We start from the raw sequence: 19,076 nt of genomic DNA, 5'->3' as shown, positions 1-19,076 counted from the left end.
ACCAGGATTTAATCATTCAAAATGATTGTATTTTATTTGTTGTGAAAATACAGTTTTTGTTTGCAATGATTGGAATTTAGCGCTTGTGCTCCAAACTTTTCTTTGCGCTGTGGTCATTTGTTTGATTATGACCAAATATGGTCATAATATAGGTGTTATGGAAAACACCTATACATAATAATAATAATTGTAAAAGTAATAATTCAAGTAATTCAAATAAGTTTATCTAAGTATCTAACGTTTGTCAGATTATATTTGAGAGATTGCGAAAGAGTTCCAGACGGACAGTTAAATCCAAGTTTATTCTACTGTCTACTGAGTCTACTGAGCTGTCGCTCCAAAACTCAGTAGCCAATCAGCAGACAGATTCCTAAGCCCCACCCACATTTGGTCAGAATCGCAAACAAAAAGCCAGGGAGCGCAAAGAATGAGTTTGGAGCACAAATGCAAAAGGAGTTGGAGCGAGTGAAATTTGGATCATTGCAAAGAAAAAGTGTATTTTCAAACAAATAAAATACAAATATTTCTGAATGATTAAATCCATATTTTATTTGCAATTTGTGTATTTTTGATTTTGGGGTTCATTTTGTTTGCTCACTTCCTAATGTGTTGTAGTGTTGGACTCCTGGGGAAGACATTTGGAAATCTTACATGAGCGACTGAGACGTTCAGATTAAAACAAATCTATATAAAAAAAAAAAAATTGTGTATGTGGTTTAAATCAACTTTAGAAACATTTGATCTCATGACATTTTTTAGCTGGATATCTGGATACATGCAGTCTAAACAAGACCTGAGTGTATAAATATTTCACCCAGATTGGATTATTGTAATAATCCAGAAAGCTGCTGCCCGTTAATCTAACATTAGTCAGGTGGAAACTGTCACAAACTCACAAACTCTGGTCTAAGTCCAGGTCTCCAGAGCCGCTGCTGGTTTATCGGTGGCTTCTTTAGATAAGGTCGTGCAGGAGATGACCCTCACTTCCTCTGGAGTAGTTGTTGATGGGTGGTTTAGGGTTTTTGAGGGGGGCGGGGGACTGGAGGGGTCGGTCCATCAACAAGAAGCCGCTCTGGCTGAGTCTGCGACGTTATCAGGGGCTGAGACTGATCTTATCCACGGCCCCACAGAGACCAGTGAGTGATCCACAGCCAGGAAACCAGAGTGGGATTCAGAATGTACACACACACACACACACACACACACACACACACCCTGCTGCACTTCCGCTGAGTCAAGGCGCAGTAATGTGGAAGTGAGTGAGGTCACAAAGACGTGAAACGTAGCGTGAGGGTAATTCTTCAGCGTTGGCACGAACGCTCGCGTCCCGCAGGTGAAACATTAGCGACTGACGTCAGATCACAGAAATCTTTGACTTTTACAAAAGATAAAACGGAGCTTCATGAGCGAGAAGGAACCACAGCGACTGTAAAAAAAAACTGTTATTTATCTGAACGTCATTTGTTTACGTTGTGTTTAAATCGGTTTTTAAACGAAATCAGTTCCTTCATCAAAACTCCACTTTTAACAGGAAGAAAATCTCTAGAAGAACCAGACTCAAAGATGTGCAGCCATCTGCCTAGGCCGGTTGTGGTGAAAGGAAAAATATCGTCACTGGAAGAATTACATTACATGTCATTTAGCAGACGCTTTTATCCAAAGCAACTTACAAGAGAATTGAGTACAACCTGCCAGGGGTGGAGTTGAATTTACAACCATGAAGTCTTTTGCACACAGGGTACCAGTCTTAACCATTGAGCCACTCCACCCCAGAATGAACATGAGCGAACAACGCTGAACTGTAGATCAGGTAAAAAGACTTAAAATCAGCAAACACATGCATTAATCTCAAAGGAAATGTCTAAAATGTCAATGTTTAACAGAGGAGTCTGGTGTATTTAGCGAATCACGACCACGTTCAGTGGTATTTCAGTTCAGTGACTGAGTCAGACGGAGTCTGTGCACCGCTCACGCATTCTGTGAACTATTCTTTAAATCCTTTAAATCAACTGATTCTAATGATTCAGTAACACCCAAAACAACTGCTTTACAAGTCACTAGTTGTGTGTTTATGTCACGTAGAAACATAAACACAAACTGTGTTTATGACTCCGCCCATGTTGAGGAGGAGCTATGAAGTCATGGAAAACCAGTCTAAACCGAGCCGTGCCGGGACCATGTAGTGGAAAAGCCTCTGCCACTGACGTGGATCTGCATCACGTTATTCTGACGATCACTTCACTCATAAATCTTTTTTTCTTTTGAGCCTCAAACTGTTCCAAAAAAATAAAGAAGAGAAATGTTCCACTTTAACCTCGTCCAGTCAAATTTCTCAGCTTTTGTGTTCGTGTTTCCCCTTCGTTCACTATCAACATCCAGGATCGCCATGGTAACCAAAGCCCGCTCGCCCCCCCCCGTGGACGTTTCCATTATCTTTGTTGCATTCAAAATACTCCCCCCCCCCCAACATGACAGTGTTGGAGAGGAATGAGGCTCCAGATGTGAATCCAGAGCGGGAGGAGAAGGAGGAGAAGGTCACGCACACACACACAGAAGTCAGTTCAGGAACAGGAAGATATTGGTTTGATTTGGTTTTAGCCACAATTTACATATTTTATGCCAGTTCATCAAAAAAGTAAAAAAAAAGTTTTTTGACATTTTTCCAGTGATATTTTGTTCTTTATTGTTCTACAAAGCTATAACTGTTTGGAAATATAAATAAAAACTCTCACTCTTTCAGACCAATAACCTCCTGAACCCGTAAACACAGGATTTCAAAGTAAAGAAGTAAACAAGCAGCGTGGTTCCATTTTCACACGAGCACTAATGAAGTCTGCTTTGAGTGTGAGACGAGACACACGCGGCTAAACAGCTCCATATGATCACTGTCGCTGCCTAATGTCACAAATATGACAGCTATGCTGCATCAGAACCTTGAAGATTAATAAAATCCTTTCTTCTGCTATATAAGGGGAGAATTAAGGGGGATAAGGCTACAGTAAGATAAGTGTAAGATATCCTGATGTGTTTTCTCACTTTATTCCACTGTTACACAGACTGGAAACGGAAGTTTGTGTTGTTGTGTAAACTATTCACCGCGCACCAAACCCCAGTGAGAAAATCAACGATTTTTACATCATGTCACTCAGGAGTCATCGATCACTGCTGCTCCTTCAGTTTTACCTTCATAATTAACTAATTATGGTATCTTGTGAATTCAGGGTTCAAATCCTTTATTTAGATAAATCTAAGTGACTTAAATTTACCATATGAGGCAGCAGCAGACCAACGCTTCCTGTGTACCCAGGAGCTAAAATCACTGATTTTCTCAATGGGATTTGGTGCAGGAGAATTTTACAAACTTCACTTTACAGCATTTAAAGGCATAAACATATTCTTAAGATAAGGTGGAGTTAAGAAACCTTGAGTTTTAATAGGTGGTGGTGGTGGGGGGGGTGGGGGGGGGGCAGCAGGGCGCATGCACAGCTCAGGCAGGTGACTCTGTGTCTGCACCTCATACAACCACAATCTATCCTTTGAACGACAGACAAAGAAGTGCAGAATGTGGGTGAACTCAGAGAAAGTCGTCACTGATCACATACTTGAATCCAGTGAATACGACACAGGGAAAGGAATCACATGATTAGCTGCGGTGATAAGTGATGATTCTAACGTTCTGGGGGCCACGCCGCCGCCGCCACTGCCGCCATGCTGCCTGTCAGTGATGCACTCCTCAGGTCTGACATGCTGTGCTCCTGAAAGCTACTGCCTACATACCATTACAGTACCTCAGCGAGGGCCCCAGGGAGCCATCAAAGGGCCTTTATCTGGCTAAAAATGTGAGTAATTTGAGATATTTGACACCTATTTGATGCATCCAGGTAGGGCCGGCGAGCTCTGAGGCCGCTGCAGGCTCCAGATGAGAGCAGCCGGCGGTCAGCGACAGTATCGCCAGAGAATATCTGTCAGTCGCTCAGCGCAGATGAACAGGTGCTGCATGACATGTGCAGGTTCCTGAAGAAAAGCAGCCACGCACTGTAACACACCAGAGCTGAGGAGAACGCTTTCATGTTGCAGTGCCAGCAGAAATGAAAGCCTTGTCTCCAGAAAAGGTCTTTATAGAAAAAGAGATGGAGCTTTTAAATGCATGAACTACATTGTTGGTTCATATTCTACGGCATCTTAAGAATATTATGTTTACGCCTTTAAAAAACCAAATGTTGTAAAGCTTGTAAAATTCTCCTCTTCAGCCATTTTGGTCCTCAAACTGATTTTAGCCACTTAATAAAATACTCACCTAATAAAACATCTGCCTGTCTAAGTCTATGCTCTGTTACTCATATAATCCCAGCTTTACTTCATCATTAGTAAACCATTTTTGCCTTTAAAAACAAACATTGTAAACACCTGATGTTTCTTGAGCCAAATCCCATCGAGAAAATCAACGTGTTTAGCTCACAGTGACACGGCGGCTTCTGTTCTACTGCAGGTATATTTAGTGAATGTGTGTCATGTAGGTAAATATTAACAAAGCATTTCAAACACAGAAGTCTCAAAACAACACACGTGTACTTAAATATGGAGGCAGCAGGGGACCAACAACTGTTGTGCCGTGAGGTAAAATCCATGATTTTCTCTATGGAGTTTGGTGTGAGAGAAAACGTGGTTTACAAATTACACAAACTTCAGTTTCCACTTGAATACCACTGTCTAGATATCATAAACTAACGTTGGTGTTCATTTTTTCAGGTGTTTTTTATAAATATAACGTCACTTTTCTAACCTGTTACCTAGTGCTACGTCTTGAACTCAGTCTTTCAGACTTTGTTTTCTCACAATTTGTCCGCGTCTACTTGAAAATTGAAGGCTTGTCAGTCTCATAGTGGCCGCTAATGAAAGACAGTCTTAAAGACTCTGATATTTCCAGGAACATCAAACGGGTGATTATGACTTTGCAGCTTCCACAGCTGTCAGGTGCTCGCTCTCCCCCCCCCCCCCCCCACAGCTTTGATCTCCCTCGTTCGTTCTTTTTGGATGTGGGTGAGTGAAAGAACTCTTTTTTTTATTTTCCTGTAACATGAATGAAACAAGTCGGCACACGTCGTCATGAATGAGTCCAGGTGTATGTGTCATGTTTCGTGCAGAGTAAGTTGTCAAAACACAGACGTAGACTCAGACACTAACTTTTTTTTTTTTTTAAACCTGATCAAATGTCCATTAGCTAAAGTGTACTGTATCTTAATAACATGTTTGAGTCTTTATCTCACTGTTAAAAAGCATTTTCTGACTGGAAACGGAAGTTTGTATGACGCTCATCCTCTGCACCAAACCCCATTGAGAAAATCGTCGATTTTACACCACAGTGCACAGGAGTTGTTGATCCACAGCTTCCTCCAAATGGGAGTTCAACTGTGTTATTTAGTCACTTTAGTGTTTGAAATTCTTTGTACAGATTTACCTCAGTGACACACAGTTACTGAAATATGCAGCAGTAGACTAACAACTCCTGTGTCCCTATGAGTTAAAATGTTGATTTTCTCTATGGGGTTTGGTGCAGGAGGTTGAGCGGTTTACAAAGAGACATTGACTTCAGTTTCCTGTAAGAAAATACTTTATTTAAGGTGAGTTAAAGCAGTGAACATATTCTTTAGATACCCGAGACTTAAGCTGTTATATATTGTAGTGGATTTTAGTGGCTTGTGGTTGGTGTTTGCGTTGGAACCTCAGAGAATCACACTTCAAACTTCAGCTTTAAGACTTGTTAGGGTTCAAATTAAACCTCTAAAGTTCTTTAACATCTCAAGTCATGCAAATGTGCTGGAGCATGCGTCTTAAGAGAAGAACAGATGTTTCATCTCACTGACCTTGTTCAACTTGCTAATTTGCATTTGATGAACTGTATGAAAAGCAGAAAATGGGTGTCGTAGTTTTTACCTCACTGAGTCTGCAGCATTCATCCATGTAGTCCTCCAGGCTGTCACTGGTGGCGCTCTTCCTCCTGGCCATCGCGTCATCTCGGTTTTCTGCTAATGATTGTTGTCCACACCTGATTTCCTCTGTGCAGGTGTTTTGAGTTACTGTCCTGTTCTCCTCAAGCTCTTCAGAAATCTCCTCACCTCCTTCAGGACTGTTTCCTGAAGCTCTGAACTGCTCTTCATCTCCATCTCCATCTCCATCCCTATCTCCATCTACATGTACATCTCCATCTCCATCTCCGTGAAGGTCTTCCGTCTCAGCTGGAGAACACAGTTCCTCTGAATGTATCAACACGTCGTCCTGATCCTCCACCTCTGCCTGTTTCATCTCAGAGTTCTGAGCTTGTTCATCGGGGAGAGCGTTGGGGTCGGAGGTCAAGTTGCAGGAGAGGCAGGACGACTCCCGACTGTGGACCACGAAGCTCTGCTCGGAGCCCGTCGGCGTGGACGGAGAGTTGGCTCCGCTGGGGAGATCCACTCCAGAGTCGTCGGATTCAAACTTATACAACCTCGGCAGCTGAGAGTCTGAGAAGACGCCGGGGAGGAATTCAGATCCCGCGTCCGTTTGAAGCTGCGTCGGCTTCTCATTCAGACGGGAATTCACCTCAGGGGTCGTGTTGTGGTCGTGTGAGACGTCCTGCTCCGACGACGCAGAGTCAACGGACGTCAGGAGCTTCTCGTGGAAGTTAGTGAAGAACTTCATTTTCGTCAGGACGACCTCACTGTCCAACACGGCGTCTCTGTCTCCTTTCCCTATAAAACAGATACAAATAAGACGTTTAGGAGTTAGGAGAAGGTTTAAACACAATGGATAGAGAACAAGAGAGTGCAGACAGGGGAGAAGTGACCCGGAGGAGGATCGCAGCAAAGGTGAAAGGGAAGGTCTTCAAGACGGGAGATGTTGTTGTGAGTGACCAGGATGGACAGGGTTAGTAAAAAGGGGAGGATACGGTCATGATGTGGAGCGGAACGGTTCGGTTTGGTACAGTATGTATGGACAGTTGGTGAAACAGAATAGGACACAAGGGAGAGGACAAGATGACCAACTGAGGTCACTCCTAAAGGGAGGAGCCCTCAGAAGAATTAAGATTATTTACGTGTGGTAAACACCTGCTACAGAGGACAGGTACAATCCACCTGTTGTCTGTTTGATTTGCCCTTTAGGACAAATCAAGTTGTCTAATCCGATTAAAGTCAGAATTCTGGCTTTTCTATTAAGAGTTCACATGTGGCTTTAATCCTCTTTCATAAATCAGACGTACAATATAAATAACAGAAATGCAAAAACGTTCTTGCATGAGACGTTTCTTGTGTGTTTCTCACTGCAGAACAGACTCCCTCATCTGCATAAGTGACCTGTTCTCAAACCAGTCAAAACACCCTGAAATACCACAGCTTCAGCCAAAAGTCAAGCACGCAAAGAGTCTTCAAGAGTCTGCCAGACTCCACCCATCGTCCCAACAATAGTAAGTTATATAATCGCTGGCTAATGTAGAGCTGTAATTAATTCTGAGAGCTTTCTAAGAACAAAGTGAAAAGAACCCGCGGACGTGCTCAGGTATTCCAAACACTCCGTCAACGTCCGTTGACGTGTCTCTGGTCCGGGTCCAGGCTTCTCCGGCATTAATGGCCCTCGTGCACCATCAGAGAGAACGTCCATCACGACACGACTGGATGTTTGAGTGAAACCCAGGGAATGGGTGTTTATGTAATAACCTGGAATACCACAGGATCCACACAATTTGTCATTGTCCTCTGCAGCTTTGATCCCAAGCTCCTGTTAAGATCAGGACTCGGAGCAGGACGACGCGTCCTCTCCACTTTCCCCCGCGCGGGCAATCTGATATGTCCAGCTGTCAGTCAAATTACAATTTCTTCCCTTTCAAGAGCTTTGAATTTTAAGAGCATATCCCCACAGGAGATGTCGGGGGGGCGGGGCAAGGGGCGGGGCTGTGATTAAACCTGAAAGCTTTCCCAGCACGTACTCGCAAAATAAAACAGTTCCTCTGAAGAACGCTCGGTGCACGTTGTGGGGTGAACCTCACAGATGATGATGATGATGATGATGATGATGCCAAGACAAATATGAGATTAAAAGTCTCTCTTTGAAGCGTCGATACTGGTTTTCCTCCCCGAGGAGGAAACCGTGGAGGAGAAAGAGTCGTCGGCTGTGAGAAAGTGAACAAACGTTGGATGATTTTGGCCGAACGCAGCAAAAGCAAACACGGAGGCGTTTGTGCGCGTGTGCGTGTGTGTGTGTGTATGTGTGTGTGTGTGTGTACGCGAGGACATCCACTTACTTGTGTGTGGTTTAATGGAAGCAGACAGGATGTTGATATTGTGATGGAGAGAGAGAGTGTGTGTGTGTGTGTGTGTGTGTGAGTCACAGAAACAGGATGTCAGCTGATTGAAAACGATGATTGAAGGAAGAGTTCCTGACTTTGATTTCTCACGTGCGAGAATTCGACTATTTACACAAATGTCCAAAGTTTGAACTCTTTCTAAAAATGTAACAAAATGAAAACCTTATCCAAAACTAAAAGGTTTTAGGTTCAATCCCCGGCTCTGCTAGGCTACATGCTAATATAGTCCTCGGGTAAGACACTGTATGAAAGTGTGAGTGAATGTGTGTGAATGGCAAAACTGTTTCAAGTCATCAAGAGAAAAGACTCGAACAACTATAAGCACTATAAATACAAACCATTTAAACACTGTTTGAAGAAATGTCTCGATACACACCAAAAAAACAACAACACCTAAAACAACTGTAAAAGCTGTAGTTTATGTCCCAGGCCTGTATGTGGCGCTGTATCACTGCCACAGAAAAACATGGAGACAAAGACACAGAAATCTCACTGTAAACAAACTCCAAACACAAGAAGACGGAGAAGACTGCAAGAGTCAAATACGACTCATTTACTACGTCGTACTTGATCAGACACGACGACAAACATGTGTTAAAGACGACGTTGGCAGAAAAACCATAACTCACAGAAGATTGTGAGTTTAAGCCTCTGACAAAAGCCCGATGAGCGCGATTCTCAGGCTTAGATAAAAACTGATTATGCCTTTACTATCATTTGGACTCTGTAATGCCCACAATGGTCACATGTCCGTTCATTGTTGAAACAAAATGATGTGGTGAGTAAATCCACATCACGTCCAGAATCTTGGCGACAAAGCTACAAGCTGAACGTGTAATAACACGGCGGAGCAGTGATGTGTGTGACTGACTCACAAACATCAACCTCTTCACCAGTTATTTTCACGTGTCAGCACGTCTTTGATGTGTCGAGCTCTTATTGTTGGAAAACACCGCTCTCAAAATAAATCCTCTCTTCATGTGAGCTGGAAAACACTTTTCCTGTTTTTGCCAAACCCTGAGGAAAAAAAAGAAACAGTCCAAAACCCGTGTTTCCACTGAGGTCATAAAGTTATTGTTTTTCACCGTTACCTCACTGTGTCCACACACACACACACACACACACAGTGAACTCACTAAAGTCTAAATGAGTGTTTTCTGTCTCTGAGGCAGAAACCGTGTTTAAGCCGCCGCAAAGTCACTGTCGTGTTCTGCGATTAAGAGTCAACGACGGCAAAGACAGAGACAGAAAAGACGTGAAAAACAAAATGTTTCCAGATGACGGAGATAGGAAATAATCCATGGGATTATCTGCATAAATCCAAAGACCTGAGTGATGAAGTGCTGATGCTGCATGTTCTCTGTATATCCGTGACTAGTTGATGTCATTTTCTGATCCAAAGGTCATGTTTTTAAGGCCGAAAAGCATTTGTTGACATCGATGTGTCACCTGGATTGAAGGGATTTTACTGCTACAACTTCATCTCACCGATAAACAGCCTCTTCCTCATGGAAAATACAGGAGTCGTCCTCCTCTGAACCAAACTCCATAGAGAAAATCACATATTTAAGCTCACAGGGACACAGGAGTCAACTTCTGCCTCGTGTGGTCAGTTTGTGTCACTGAGGTGAATCAGATTGATAGATTTCAAACTCAGACGTTACACAAATAACCAATGTTAAGTAAGTGAGAAGTGGCAGAAGTGGATCAGGAACTCCTCTGAGCTGTGACGTAAAGAGGAGTTTGGTGTGGGAGAGTGAGTGATTTACAGAGCAAGACAAATTTAAGTTTCACTTTTGGAAAAAAAAAAGCTGTTTGATGGTGAGATAAAGCTGTGAAGTCGTCCACTTATAATAAACTACCCTTACATAACAACACGACACGACACAACAACCAAATCATTACTTCTCCAGGACCTTTGGCTCCAAAATCAAATATGTAAAACATCAGCAGTTCATATTTCTCTTTAAAACAAACTCTAGTTTTTTAAGTCTTAACTCTCCGGGCTCTACTGTCCTGTGAAACAGCCACAGACAGGGAGGAGGAGGAGGAGGAGGAGGAGGAGGTTGTGCTTTAATTACACACTGTGAAGTTATTTGGCCAACTCAGCCGCGTAATCCGACGCCGTGCTATTGTGACACAATCCCTCGTCCTTCCCCCTCGATCCTCTCTGCGCAAACACCTTCAGCTGGACAGGTGTCGCCCTGATCCAGCTGCTCTCATCCCTCCCTGAAAACAACACAAACACATCTCTATCCTGTAATTGTCTCCGCGGGCTGACTCAGGCTATTTCCAGGTCTCTGGGACTCGACAACATATAATTAAAGACAATCTATCTCACCTCTCCACCTCTCTCCTCCGCCTCAGGAGAGGTCGTCCCTAAGACTCTAAATACGTCCTCGAGTCATTTCCCGTCGTATTCCAGTCACATTCCAGGCGTCCGAGTCGCTCAGGTCAGAGTTTCAGAGGTAAAGGTGAGGACGGTGAGAAAAAGGCAGGTGACTCTGTCGCCTCGGGCTGTGACGACGTGAGAATGACTTTCTAAAGCCGACGCAAAGACGGCTGAAGGGCAAACAGCGACGTTGTCACGTGATAAAAAGCAGCCGGCGGGTGTTAGGAAGTCAAAAAGAAGCTATAAATGCAGCACAGGTGTAAACAGAGGTTAAACCTGGTTTCAGGCCAAATGAGCCAAATGTCACGTGAAAGGAGAGAAGAGACGAACATATTCACGAGGCCTTTGCACAAATAGGGCTGCAAAACATTCCCCATTTATTCCTATGGAAAGTTTCCACTGGGAAGATTTCCACCCCTTTGAAACCCAAGTGGCAACACAAATAAATATCAAGTTACTAAACCAAACAACAAACTACTCAATGAAAATGAAGCAAATAAATGATAAGATAAGGGGAAAAAACACTCTTTAAGGGGCTAAAATATGTAAAACTGTGGTTGTTCGACTTTTAAACTGGTACGACTATAATCCCAGTTTGTTGCCAGCAAATTAGGGAAGGACAGATTTACAATGAGCTGCACTTATAACCTGCTGTGACTGTCACATAATCTAATCTCATTGTATTTGTATAGCGCTGACATATAGTAAGAAAAGAAAAGAGAGAAAACCCCACAAACCCCATAAATCTCTGGCAGAAGCAGATTCTAAAATGAACAGCATGTGCCGAGGCCGGTTGTGGTGAAAGGGAAAAAATAGGGGACAGAAAAGGAGTTAGCATAGTTCTGAATCAGTCATGAAAGTGAAAGTGTGTCTTCTCCGAGCAGCAGCACAGAATTATCGGACTGTAAAGACGTTATATACGTCAAATATCCACCGACAATGAGAGAGGTCGGAAAAAATCTTCACTGTAATTCCTCTCCACTTTTATTCATCTGCATTTTAATCCCATTTTAATCCCAGAACCTTAAAACCTTTGAGACATTTTTAAAACGGCCACTGAGGCTTTCTTCTTTAAATCCAGGTTTATTTTCTCATGCTCTTTTAAAGCACTGTACATTATTTTAATAGTTTGAAAGTAAATTGTCCATATTTCATGCTCTATTTTAATCTAATTTATGATTCTTTCTATTTTCTGTTCTGTTTTCTTTGATTTGGATTGTGTTTTGTTCAAATTGTGTGTTTTAATGTTATTTATTTTTAATGTAAAGTTGTTACTGTGCATTTCCTTGCATCAGACCAAGCTCATGGGTCGTAAATGAACATTTACATTGTGAATAAACAATGTTATCAGCTCATTTTAACAATTTCCTTCATCTCTGATGACGTATCATGATCTTTTTATGACTTAATATACAAAATATTTCTTACATAATGTACGTTTCAGGTGGTGAGAAACTGATTTGTTGAGGAAACACAGCACTGTGTGACAAAAACATGACGCCCACCCACACTGGATGTAACTGAGGCCGCTGTATTTACAGAGTGGCTGTGCATGAATGATTCTAGAGAAAACCTATATACAGTATGTATAACTGGAAAACATTGCATCAACTAAACAAATATATGCAAGAGCACATTCCAGAAAGAAAGGAACCTGATAAACATCGCAACTCAAACGCAACGTTCGTCAAACAATCGCGATCCCAACAACACAATCCCTCACTGGCTTTCTGAAGCAGCAACAATTCCAACCTGTAACAGTCACTCAACAACAGTGAATCAGTTAATTACAGTATGTTATGTAGTTGCTTCACTGTTTCACTGTTATGATTAAAACAACACAGAACTGGAGGCGAACACTATGATTAATCTCAGTTTATCTGGCTCTGTCAGCTGTCCGCCCGCTGAGAACACAAAAACAGCTACTGTTGGTGCAAAAATATTTTCGCTCACTTTGTTTTCACACTTACATAAACACACACACACACACACACACACAATCACACACCTCCCTTTTTTAAGTCTTGTTTTCCTTCCTCTTTTCCCCTTTGTTCAACCGTTTTCGTGACAAATTCAATAAAAAAAACAGAATCCCATAAAGAAAATCAACGTTTTTAGCTCACAGCGACTCATCAGCTGCTGCTCTACTGCTGCCCCGTGTGGCCAGTTTGTGTCACTGAGGTAAATCAGAAAGACGGATTTCAAGTGCCGAAATCATAAAATAATACATGTGAATGTACTTATGGAGGCAGCAGTGGATCAACAACTCCTGTGTGCTGTGATGTTAAAATCACTGATTTTCTCTATGGGGTTTGGTGTGGGGAAAAAAAGAGCAGTTTACAGAGTGACCTAAACTTACATTTCCTGTAGAAAAAGACACATAATAAATATAGTTTTTGACTAATCATGTGTTTTCTGATGGGTTGATCACCCAATATATGTTCCCATTAAATTTTGGTAGCACTGATTACGGATTACGTAGATTACGTAGTGATTAGTAGTTTATCTCAGTGACGTCTTAACAAATCAGGATGAATTTTGTCATGTTTATGTAAAATGGCGATTGACATAAGCAGGTAAACTTCTACACAGATCCAGAAGGTTCTTCTGGATCCAGTGGATCAAGATGTCTGATGCTGAGATACCGCTCCACTATCGTCTACCCCCGTCATTCCATTTGGTCTCATCTCTCAGCACGTGGTCCAGTCTGGACCCCACGTTCAGGACCATGGAATCCCTCAAAGACGACACCCAGATTTCTTCTCTTTATCAGAGTTAAGAGGCCCAGCTTTACTATCACAAACCATTAAGATAAGACAAGAATGTGCAGGAGCACAGACTTCTTCTTCCTCTTCTTCTTATTCTTTAACCTCCCATCACTTCTGATTCCTAAACTGACTGATCTGTGACAGTAACACCGGTAAACGGAGAGTTAAGTCAGAACAGAGAATGTAAGGTGTTATGATGACCTCACAAAGCAAAGACGGATAATAAATCTGAGCCATACTCACTAAATCCAGTTTAAGTTGGAATTAATATGCAAATGTTCTTTTAAAACAAGGTCTTAGGTAATATTAATCTAAATACATTTTTTGGGGGGCAATTCTTGTTAAAACAGCAAATCCAAAATAAAAAAACTACAGTGTATAAAAACACCTGAGCAAAACGTTCTCTAGTAGTACATTTTTTAAAAATAGGATTGAATTTGTAAAATATGTCATCGTTCAAATTTCACTTGGCTGGTTTTAAGTGACTTCTGCACAATTATCACTTCTCTCGATATAAAATGAATCAGAACTTTGACTCAACAACACATAAGAAGACGAAAATAAGCATTTGGTAAAGCCTGAAGATGTGAGAACTAAAACACACAACCCCAGGATGTCCATATAAGGAGTTGTGTATTATTACAATGGTTGCACTGATTTGTGCTGTGTGCGCACTAAGGGTTGAAATTATGCTGTAAAACCAAAAAATATATATATTATATTAGATACTTCTAAATATTTAGTCACAGTTACCTGGAAAATATAGTATTTCTCATTACAATCAGATTCTCGTCATAATGTAAGATATTTCACAGTCAGCCTGCGGGCCAGATTTGATCCTTTAATCTTTAATATCTTATCTTATTTTAGCATATTTTAGCATATCGTATCTTATTTTATCATATTTTAGCGCATTTTAGGATATTGTATCGTATCTTATTTCATCGTATTATAGCAAAGCGTATCCTATTTTATTTTATCGTATCTTATTTTATCATATTTTAGCATATCGTATCTTATTTTATCATATTTAATGTATGTTATTTTATAGTACTTTAGTGCATTTTAGCATATCATATCGTATCTTATTTTAGTGGATTTTAGCACAATCGCATCTTATTTTATCATATTTTAATTTGACACCCGCCACGCTGTAAAACCTGAAATAACAAAAATTCTTAACACAAATTCTTAACACAAACTAAAAACCAAAAATAGAGTTTTTGAGTGAATGAATCTGTTACACTGATGAAATGAACATTTTCAGTGGTCAGAAATGCTGAAAGCTCCGGGTCAAACAGTGGCCGTGATTCTGCTCGTGTTTACTCGCGTTTCCGCAGCAACTTCAAATTCCTCACGCGTGAGTAAGACGTGTGATTCTGGACGTGTCACCTTGACATGTTTAAGGTATTAGTCATTAGAAATGATTGTTCTGGAGTGATGTCATGTTCACAGCGGGGGACACACGAGCACTGGATTCAGTGTGTTATCTCAACAAAAGCTCACTTCTTCTATTTCAGCCACCGTGAGGGCCTTCACTCACAGCTGCAACAGCGACTACATTTATCATCACTCCCACCATAAAGTGGCTGGAGGATTTGCTGCTCAGCAGGTGTGCTGGCCTATACTGTACAAAGAAAATCGGACAGTGATATCTGTATTTTATAGAAGGGTGAGGCAAGAGGGGGAGAAATCGCTGCAATCTTGTCAATAAAAAGGCTTTAAAACGCCTTTCTTCACATTAAATGTGTCATCTACAGGCTGCTGCTTTTACATTTAGTGAGTTTTCTTACAAAAAGGTGAAGTTTTTTGAGCCACTCACTTGTCCACACCAAATTCCATAGAGAAAATCAGCGATTGAAGCTCACATTAACACAGGAGCTGCTGAGTTTTCAGCTTGAAAAAGCTGTTGAACATCAAGATAGAGTGTTGAAATGTTGGGCACACATTTATTTAGGCGAGTTTTTCCTGGTTTTACTGACTTTGTGTCACTTTATTACACAAAATCCATGGAGTTTCCCTTTAAAACCACACGACATTCCACTGTGTCTTCACATTAAATATTCAAATTGTTCAAAAAAATGACTTTAATTTCCAACACGAAGATAATAATGGGAGTGTTTACAAGCCATAAAGACACATCAGAGCAGCTTTAAAGTTGTATTTTTTATGACTGCACATTTAAACGTGCACACACATAAAAGCAACTGTTAAAATTAAACAGTTAAACACCCACAGACAATTAGCACCAACTCCCGTGTGACCTTGTTTTAATTAAACGCGCTCATGTTAGAAAGTTAAAGAACACAAACAGCATATGAATAAATGACAGTGTTGTCTGTTGGATCTATATTAAAATAATGTGCAATAAAAAGAAAACACAACAAGTTTCTCCTCTGGAGAAATAAAAATCTTTTTGAAAGATAGTTCAGGATTCTTTGTGTATGGTTGTTTGTATATATGTGTATATTAGCATATCGTATTTTATATTATCCTATTTTATTTTAGCGTATTTTAGTGTATCGTATCTTATTTTATCGAATTTCATTTTATCGTATCTTATTTTATCGTATCTTATTTTATCGTATTTCATTTTATTGTATCTTATTTTGGCGTATCTTACTTCATCGTATTTTAGCGTAGCATATCTTATGGGGACATACTGTTATGTGTCACTTTTAGCAGATATTAAACACATTTTAAAATTAAAATAATTTTCCAACCCCTGGCTTTTATTTTGAAATGAGAGTGGTGCATTTTTAGTTTGTTTCTTTTTCAGTTAAAATACTGTATAAATAAAGCTGTATTTGCTGCTTTATTGACGCTACACTCACTTATTGTTTTGATTTAAGTCTTTGTTGTCCTTCATGAGAAGCTGCTGCTCTTCTGTCACTGACAGAGACACAGTGAGGACGTCCTCATCTGCTCTGAAGGAACAAACCAGACTGTTTTCTTCTCTGTGTTTTCATTTAAAAAAACGCTTCTTAAAACACGCAATAAAAAAACATGTGTAACAGCCAAAAAAGAGGAGAAAATAACGAAGTCTGGTCTTTAAAATTTGTCCTGGAGCCTCCGGAGTGTTTTATGAGCTTAAGAAAGAGTCATGTGACGCTGGAGCTGCGGATTTTATCGTCAAAATAATCCAAAATAATCTGGGAAAAATTAACCAACAGCAAATATCTCAGCTTTGATCGTCCCTCTGTCTGCTCAGACTGAATTAAACGTAAGTGCACAGAGTTTAGTTTCATGTGTGGGAAGGAGGCGCTAGAGAGCCAATGTGCATGATTCTCAAAATTAAAGTCTAAAGGCATTAAAATGTGGAAATTATGGCACATTTGGTTTTTGAAAAGGGAGAAGGAGAAAATATGGAAGTTTTCTTTATTTCTAAAGTCGAACAGAAACTTTCAGAACCACAAAGGGAAAAATGAAAGGGAAAGAAAAACCACCTACAGAGCATTTTAATAAAGTTATTTGACTTCTAATCACTTTTTTGTCTGTTTTCTTTTTAAGGATGTGTTGTTACATTAAGTTTTTCCTGTTATAATTACGTTACGTTACGTTTTATGATATTTTATTATAAAGTTTGATAACAATAATGATGAAAAAATCTGACATAATTCAATTTTTTCTGTAATTTTTCATGTTTAAAAAACATCAAAATTAAATGTTTCCAGTCTTTTATTACTGTTGTTCCATTGTTAACTTTACATTTTGTTGTTTTACAGTGAAGTTTGCATTTGTTCTCTCTACTTCATTCTTATATTATTACATATTATTTTATGATATATAACAAATCTGTTATCAATAGAGCTGTAAGCACATTATTATCTGTATAATTAAGTATAATTTCACATTTAGGTGCAAGTTAAATGGACTTTCTGTCTCTTTTCTTCTCTATATCTAATTTTTTTTGGTGCAAAAATCAAATAAAATCAGACAAATGTCGACACAGTAACACAAAATCAGGGACTGTACCTTTTCTCCAGGGAGCCAGGATGGAGATGGACCTCTGCCAGCTGATCACCAGCCCGGCCTTTTTCTTCCTCACACTCATGTTGTCATGTAAATAATCCTCACACTTCAAAAAAAAGAAAAGAAAAAAGTTTTGTGGTTTAAAAGAAAACAAAAACAAAAAAAGAAAAAAAAGAGAAAAGTTTCCTTCAAAGATTCATGTTTTCATTTGAATGTGGTTCCTTCAAGGTTCCGTGTTACCTGTGACTCCTCATGAGCTCCACTCACTCTGTGTCTCTGTGAGTGAGTGAGTGAGTGAGTGTGTGAGTGAGTGAGTGTGTGTGTGTGAGAGAGAGTGAATGGAATCTACAGCAGAGGAGGAGGAGGAGGAGGAGGAGGAGGAGGAGAGATTTACACTTGGCCCGAAGGCAAACACATGAGAGGAGGAACAGTTAAAGAGGGTGGAGTCTGATGCTTCAGCCAGATTTAAGAGGAAAATCCTTCACAATCACATCAAACACATCAAACACAGCCTTAAAGTCAATGACGCTCAATTATTATTTTTTAAATATAAAGAAACTAAGTCAGTAAATAATGAAAAATTAATAAAAACATAGAATTTCTTTGGAAGAATCTGACTTTTTTTAGGACCGTTAAAGAGTCCTGGGACATGAAGGGAAATATTTCCACTAAAATTCAATGGTAAAAAAAAATAATAACATTTATTATCCAAAATATTCCTACTAGAAATCGACCAATATAGTTTTTCTCAGGCTATTTTTTTGTAAGCCTATATATTTAGCCAGTTTAATTTTTTCAATTTGATAAAATTGAAGTGTTTAATGATAACAAATTTTACAATTCATTTCAATGTCATTAATTGTCTTTCTCTTAAATCTACATGTAATATCTGCTCTGCAGTGCAGTTATAAAGAGTGTTTTCAATGAAAATGATGTATGATTTAAATATAAAATACATGTTTTAGTATTAAAAATACTAAAACAAATATTATAGCTGATTCTGATTCTGATTCTGATTAGATACATGAAACAAGTCATAAAATAGTTTGGGGAAAAATGAAAAAATAGGGAAAAAACTAAATAAAATGTAAAAAGAGAGCCAATATTTGCCATTTTTAATTATCGGCATTAATCAATTTTTATTTAGTAATCGTTATGCATTTTTGATAGATAGTCACTCAAACTTTATTATTTGATGACCTGTTTCATATTTTTAATGAAATCTCTCAAACTGATGAAGCAGTTATTAAAATACTTAGCATTTAAAGTAGATATCATAATAAAAATCTACAAATCCTGCCTCCAGTCCACAATTTACAAAAAAACTACAGGTTTGCTGCCACCTTGTGGTGTTTGGCGGTACTACAGCAAGAGGAGCATGGATGAATACTGTTGAGTCAATAGTTAAATTGTTAAATTAGAGTTTATTTTGTTATTATTTTCATTATAATGAACATTTGCATGTATTATTTAAAACTTTCCTGTTACATTTACACATATTTATGTATTTTAATTATTTCTGTTTTTATGTGTATTTTGTTGCTTTTATGGTCAATAGTGTTTGTTTTAAAGTGCTTTATGAAGAAGATTTTGAAGGACTTTTTCC

General features: G+C 39.5%; 1 protein-coding gene across 1 annotated transcript in view; it reads right to left on the bottom strand.

The window, feature by feature from the left end:
- si:ch211-250c4.3 (uncharacterized protein LOC100535981 homolog) overlaps positions 1–17,702 on the bottom strand; it is a 30,148-nt gene extending 12,446 nt beyond the window's left edge. The window contains exons 1-2 of the mRNA XM_058652164.1: positions 17,474–17,702; positions 5,935–6,728 (exon numbers count right to left, since the gene is read on the bottom strand). Of these exons, the coding sequence (XP_058508147.1) occupies positions 5,935–6,728; positions 17,474–17,552 (873 nt within the window). The 5' untranslated portion in view covers positions 17,553–17,702. The remainder of the gene's footprint in view (positions 1–5,934; positions 6,729–17,473) is intronic.
- Between the last annotated feature and the right edge of the window lie 1,374 nt (positions 17,703–19,076).

This window comes from Solea solea, chromosome 15 (assembly GCF_958295425.1).
Source record: "Solea solea chromosome 15, fSolSol10.1, whole genome shotgun sequence".
Taxonomy (NCBI): Eukaryota; Metazoa; Chordata; class Actinopteri; order Pleuronectiformes; family Soleidae; genus Solea; species Solea solea.
This window is presented reverse-complemented; position numbering and strand designations above follow the sequence as displayed.